At 41.8% G+C, this 6629-nt stretch overlaps 1 protein-coding gene and 1 non-coding gene across 2 annotated transcripts; both read left to right on the top strand.

Annotated features, from left to right (window-relative positions):
• Positions 1–372: 372 nt before the first annotated feature.
• Positions 373–4278, top strand: LOC119300931 (cytochrome P450 714C2-like). The gene is made up of 7 exons (XM_037577835.1): positions 373–640; positions 986–1131; positions 1270–1643; positions 2200–2426; positions 2591–2838; positions 3153–3516; positions 3712–4278. Exons 3-7 carry the CDS (start codon positions 1337–1339, stop codon positions 4135–4137), a joined length of 1572 nt encoding a protein of 523 aa, XP_037433732.1. The 5' UTR covers positions 373–640; positions 986–1131; positions 1270–1336; the 3' UTR covers positions 4138–4278.
• Positions 4279–4388: 110 nt separating this feature from the next.
• TRNAL-CAA lies at positions 4389–4472 on the top strand. The gene has a single exon. It is a non-coding gene; the product is annotated as a tRNA-Leu (tRNA).
• The last annotated feature ends 2157 nt before the right edge of the window (positions 4473–6629 follow it).

Here is a 6629-nt window from a genome sequence, read left to right as displayed (position 1 = left end):
GTCCTTGATTTTACATGAAGATCTGTGCAAACATTTTCTTTCTTTTTTTTTCTTTTCCCTTTCCCTCCTAGTTTGATTGAGCCATTTAGATGTGCAATAACTAGGGCACATCTAGATGTGCCCTAGACAAACCCATTTTTAAAATGCTTACAAGACTTTTTTTTGACACGCCGACAAAATGGGTTGGGTCAGTGTTGGGCGCTCGCGTCGATCCAAATACAACGCCGGACGTTTGTGTCCGCTGGGCCGATCCAAACGGATAAAAAGCTAACAAAAGCGCCGTTGGAGTTGCTCTTACTACTGTTTTATAAACTGCACTGAGTTCTGTCTACCACTGCAAATTGAACTGGCCCTTAAAGCCATGGTGCTGGAATGAGAAAAGTAAAGAAAGGGAAACCTATTTGCATTAGAGGAATTTAGCTAGGGTTCTTCTCTCTCAAACCACGAACAGTCCAAATTCATCTACTCCCAGTGAGCCTAGATTAGCTGCGGAATATTCCTTCCTTTTCCCAGTGAGCCTAGATTCGCGGGTTGCGGCAAAGAGTAACGCTCTTTTTGCCGGCGGCGGCGGACCAACGTCAAGCACCACGCTCGTCCTTCCTCAATCCTTCGGAATCGTTCCTGTTTCTTAGTCCTACAGGTTAATCTCTTAAAAAAACATACTTGCTTGTTTGATTTGGGGAATGGATCTAAATTTTTTGATCTGCTCTATCTCCAGTTTCAATCACGAGTCTTTTTTTTTTCTTTTTGTTGAATTCGGGCCAGCGCTCCTTAGCCATAGCCTTTCATCATTTGGCTGTTAGCGTAATCATGGTCGATTAGTTTTATATAGTACTAATAATCATGCTCATGTATGAACGGTAACATGTGCAGGACTGATACTCTGCCGCCTGCAATAATAAAATACAGTGCATGAAAGTATCAGTCTACATCTTCTTGCAGCCTAGTACTATGATTACCTATTTATCTGAGACCTTGCAAGCAGGTTGAGCGTGTTAAGATTGTTCCACCAACCAGGGCTTCGCATCTCCTCACCCGCCGAAGAGTATTGTATTTAGAACCGAAATTGTTTTTGTGATGGGGGTGCTCTCTGCTCTGGTCATAGCAATCAGACAAAGCTTCTCTCTCAGGGTATGGCAAATCAAAATAACTATGGTCTTTGTTTTGCATTCTTTATTTATTTCTTCTAGAAAACTGGCACTGTCTTATCTGCCAGCTGCTTTCAGAGTGAGTGACTAATTTGTAGTTTTGCACTTTTCCTGTTCCCAGCTGCGCACCATGGACCACCCAGCAAATATGTATCTTCACATACTATGATCCTCTCTCTCTCCCCCTCATGATGATGATCCTCTCACCGCGGCAATGGCTACTGCTGCTACCTCCGGTCTTCCTCTCCACTCTTCTCTTCTCCTACCTGTACACCACCCTATGGCTAAGGCCGGAGAGGCTCAGGCAGAAGCTGAGAAGCCAAGGAGTGAAGGGTCCCAAGCCTTCTTTCCTCTTCGGAAACATACCGGAGATGAGGAGAATCCAGAAACTTGCCATGTCTGATCAAGAAGTGGGAGCAGGGTCTACAGATCGCTTCTCCTCAAATTATGTGGCCACTCTGTTCCCTTACTTCCTCCACTGGACCAGAGTTTATGGTATGTTGACAAACCTGTAGATAGTTTCAGTAAGGAATTTAGCTTCAATTTGTTTGGTTGCTGAATTCTAGTCTATTCTATGTTTAATAAATATATTTGTAACTTTTGTTATTAGAAGTGTTCATGTAGAAAGAGATATATATTTTTCTTGCACAGCAGAATCTGTGGGGGGTTCATGGGGAATGCACAATTATAATCACAAAAAAATTGAGGCCTTTTGTAGTTTCAAGATGAGTAGATGGTGCTAGATGCTAAAGCCAGTTATGTTCTTTGACGAGGACCTGATATCTCCTAAAATTTCGTAGTCGTTTCGATGATGCACTATATAGTGTGTCTCACCATATGTTGACTAATCTTCACTTTGAGCCATTAACTTGACATAAACTTTGCTTTTAAGAATATTTGTATTTAAGTTCTGCTTAAGTAGACATGTGTATTATTTTACTGTTATAAATCTTTGATTATACAGCGGGATTTGGCCCGATAACATGGATAAATGGCCTCTGAGCTGCATATTTAAACCTTGCAAGTTGCCGTAAATTTGATGTTGTGCCAGGTTCCATCTACTTGTATGCTACTGGAAGCATACAAACTCTACATGTCATAGATCCTGACATGGTGAAGGAGCTGGCCAGTTGCAAGTCTTTGGATCTTGGAAAGCCTAGCTACTTGCAGAAAGAGCATGGACCTCTTCTTGGTATGGGAATTTTGACGGCGAATGGTGACCTATGGGTACACCAACGAAAGGTCATTGCACCTGAATTCTTCATGGACAAGGTTAAGGTAATTGTGCCTTCACCGTGAGTATTTTTCTTCAGACACGCCTTTTTTTAGGCAAAAATGCTTCAGACAGTGTTTTTTCATGGTGTTGTTCAACAATGATGCTTGCTTAAAAATGCTTACTACATGCACCATTAGACTAAACTTAATTGTGGAAATATCCACAGGGAATGGTTAATTTGATGATGGATGCTGCACTATCAATGTTGAATTCATGGGAAGAAAAGGTTGAGTCTGAAGGAGGCAGGGCAGAGATTGTAGTTGATGAGTTCTTGCGGAACTTCTCAGCTGATGTTATATCAAGAGCTTCTTTTGGAAGCAGTTTTGTCGAAGGCAAGGGGATATTTTACAAAATTCGCCAACTTCAGAAATTGATGGGGAAGCGAAGTATGCTTATTGGTGTTCCTGGAAGTAGGTATGTTCAATGTATTCATATCATCTTTATCTTTATATATGATGTATTTGACATCAACCCCAGAGGCTATTTCACATACTATGATGGCAGTGTTTGTTAGACAGATAGAAAACCTACATGATGGATATTTTGAACTAGTAACGGTATACTAACTGTAGTGTGTCGAAGTTGAGCGTCAGACTGTTGTTTTCTAGCCACTACTCCAATATGATTTGACACATGTTTTGCTTTTTAAAAAAGCAGTAGCATGATTTTCATGTGTTGTCATCTAATAGAGAAGTACTTTTTTGTGATAATATGCTTGAAATAAACAGATATTTACCGACAAAGAGTAACAGAGAGATTTGGAACCTTGGGAGTTGCATCCGTAGCCTCATCTTGAACATAGCCGAGAAGCACGGGCATGATTCAGCAACCACACCAAATAAGTTTTTTCTGCACTCCATCATTGAGGGTTCTAAAGCCGCTTCCTTCTCTTCGTGCACACCCGAGGATTTCATCGTCGACAACTGCAAGAACATCTACTTCGCGGGACATGAGACAACCTCGAGCACTGCCGCGTGGTGCCTGATGCTTCTTGCAGCGCACCCTGAATGGCAGGACCGAGCTCGGGTGGAAGTCCTTGACGTTTGTCATGGAGAAGCATTAGACTTCGACAAGCTACGGAAGTTGAAAACGGTACGTATGATCAAGCCTCGCTCTTGTAAATGAGAGATTTTTTTTTATTAACAAGATAAATACTAGCATGTTTGGTCTGAATGAACATACATATTGCTGAGTAAACAAACCTCTGATAACTACTTGAATGCATATTTTTGCTTGCCTTTTGACTGACTTGTGCAAAGTGCTAATACAAGCATAATGGTATTACAGCTAACGATGGTGATCCAGGAGACCCTCCGCCTGTACCCGCCAGCCTCCTTTGTCACGCGGGAAGCTCTGAAGGACCTGAACCTCGGCGGCATCGACATCCCGAAAGGCACCAACATCAGGGTCTCGATCATGCTGGCTCACCGGGACCCTTCGGCATGGGGCGCCGACTGCGACAAGTTTGATCCGGGAAGGTTTGCCGGAGGCATAGCACGCGCCTACAAGCCCCACCACATGTACATGCCGTTCGGCGTGGGTCCCCGGACGTGTGCCGGCCAGAACCTCGCCATGGTTGAGGTCAAGGTCGTGCTGTCGCTGCTGCTGTCCAGGTTTGAGTTTGCACTCTCGCCGAGCTACGATCATCGACCCGTGTTCAGGCTGACCGTGGAGCCCGGGAGCGGCGTGCCGCTGATTCTTAGGAAGCTATGAAATGATGGTCTGTTCATCGTTTCTGAGCTGTTGCTTGTTGTTTACTGTCGATTTCTGACAGGGAGGAACGGCTGGATGTTGACTGTAAACACTTTCTCAGTATGTTATTGCTGTGCATGAGAGTACCAATTCTTGTCACTTTGGACATGGTGCAAAATTTCGTCGTATCAAATATGGTACGTTCAAGGAGTTATTTTTGAAATCCTGCGATTCAGGTATATATATTATTTATACGCTTCCACGGCAAACAAGTCAGGATGGCCGAGTGGTCTAAGGCGCCAGACTCAAGTTCTGGTCCTCTTACGAGGGCGTGGGTTCAAACCCCACTTCTGACAAAATAATATTTTGCATTTTCTTCTTCTTTGACGTTTAGTTTTGCATTTCTTTTCCTTCCTTCGACTTCGATGTTTTATATTGCATATATTTCTTCTTTGCCAAACCCCACTTCTGACAAAATAATATTTTGCATTTTCTCCTTCTTTGACGTTTAGTTTTGCATTTCTTTTCCTTCCTTCGACTTCGATGTTTTATATTGCATATATTTCTTCCTTGCCAAACCCCACTTATGACAAACTAATATTTTTACATGTTTTTTCCTCTTTCTTGAACATTTTATATTGCCTATTCTCTTGTTTCCATTCATGCATGGACATATACTTTCACTAATGGTTTGCATTTTTCTTCTTTGATGTTTAGTTTTCCATTTCTTTTCCTTCCTTGGATGTCTTATATTCCATATATTTCTTCCTTGCCAAACTCCACTTATGACAAACTGATTTTTTTACATGTTTTTTCTCTTTCTTGAACATTTTATATTGCATATTCTCTTCCTTGTTTTCATTCACGCATGGCGTATACTTTCACTAACTAGTAAATGCGCACGTTTGTTGATATTTAGGCAATATATTAATTGCACGTGGATATTAGGTATGCTATTATTTGTATGATAATTCTGTGATTAGTGCAATATTTGGTATGATATTAATTACACGTTAAACATGTTGAACGCTCGCCATTGGAGTAGTGTAGATCGTTGGATTGACTTAGTTTGATGGTTGAGATCAGTTGGATCTGCCCATTTGAATCTTTTTATATTGGTATAGATATAGATATAGATGTTTTCCCTTTTATATTGCAAATATTATTTTTATATACATCACTAGTACAAAGACTTATAGGCAGAAGTTATTTGTGGCGAGCCTCCAAAGAACCGGTATCTCAAAAAAATATCAGTGGTGTAGGAGAACATGGCATAAGAAAACAAGAAGGGGGCAATTATTCATGGTCAACAAGTCACAAGAAGAAGGGGGGATAAGAGAACAAGTAAGATGCGGGGAAAAAAGGATTGTCCTTCACTTGGCAGAGTATCTTTGCTGATCTTCAAACATTCAGAAGGGGGCATATTTGGAGAGTTGGCTCAGGGGAGAAAATCAATATTTGGGAGGACCATTGGGTACCATCTAGTCCAATGAGAATGGTGCAAACTAGGAGAGGAAATATTTTACTGAGAAACTAATATTTCACTAATGACAAACTAATATTTTAACAAGTCACGAGAAGAAGGGGGGATAAGAGAACAAGTAAGATGCGGGAAAAAAAGGATTGTCCTTCACTTGGCAGAGTATCTTTGCTGGTCTTCAAACATTCAGAAGGGGGCATATTTGGAGAGTTGGCTCAGGGGAGAAAATCAATATTTGGGAGGACCATTGGGTACCATCTAGTCCAATGAGAATGGTGCAAACTAGGAGAGGAAATATTTTACTGAGAAACTAATATTTCACTAATGACAAACTAATATTTTAACATGTTTTTCCTCTTTCTTGAACGTTTTATATTGCCTATTCTCTTCCTTGTTTCCATTCATGCATGGCGTAAATTTTCACTAATGTTTTGCATTCTTCTTCTTCTTTGACGTTTAGTTTTGCATTTCTTTTTCTTCCTTGGATGTTTTATATTGCATATATTTCTTCCTTGCCAAACTCCACTTATGACAAACTAATACTTTTTGATGTAGGGTGGAACCCTAATCGGCCGATCTTTCACGAAAGGAGCGGATCCCGTGAAGAACACGAGGGGATAACGAGGGAAACACAAGGGGAAACACAAGAGAAACACTAAACCGACAAGAACAAGTTACACATGCGCTAGATCCTCGGATACATGGAACGATACACGGTACACGATCAACTAGGGACGATACAATGGTAACGGTCTTCTCCGTGAGGAGGTCTTGAGTTCTTCCCTAAAAGGGGTCTTGAATCCGCTTGGGGGATCTTCTCCGGTGGAGGCTCGAATCTCCGTGGAGAAGGTAACCAAGTGGATGAGCAAAGCTCTCTCACAAATCTGAGCTAAACATTTGCTAACCCTAGAAAGTTGTACGAGATGGAGTATATATAGTCTAGGGGGTAGAAGGGGTACACGGGCCTCGGCCCTTTACTGTGCGCAGATAGGGAGGCCGGACGTCCGGGCGTTCATGGAGGGCCGGATGTCCG

This window comes from Triticum dicoccoides, chromosome 5A, assembly GCF_002162155.2.
Source record: "Triticum dicoccoides isolate Atlit2015 ecotype Zavitan chromosome 5A, WEW_v2.0, whole genome shotgun sequence".
Classification (NCBI taxonomy): domain Eukaryota; kingdom Viridiplantae; phylum Streptophyta; class Magnoliopsida; order Poales; family Poaceae; genus Triticum; species Triticum dicoccoides.
Note: the sequence above shows the minus strand (reverse complement) of the source record. Positions and strands in the feature narration are given on the sequence as shown.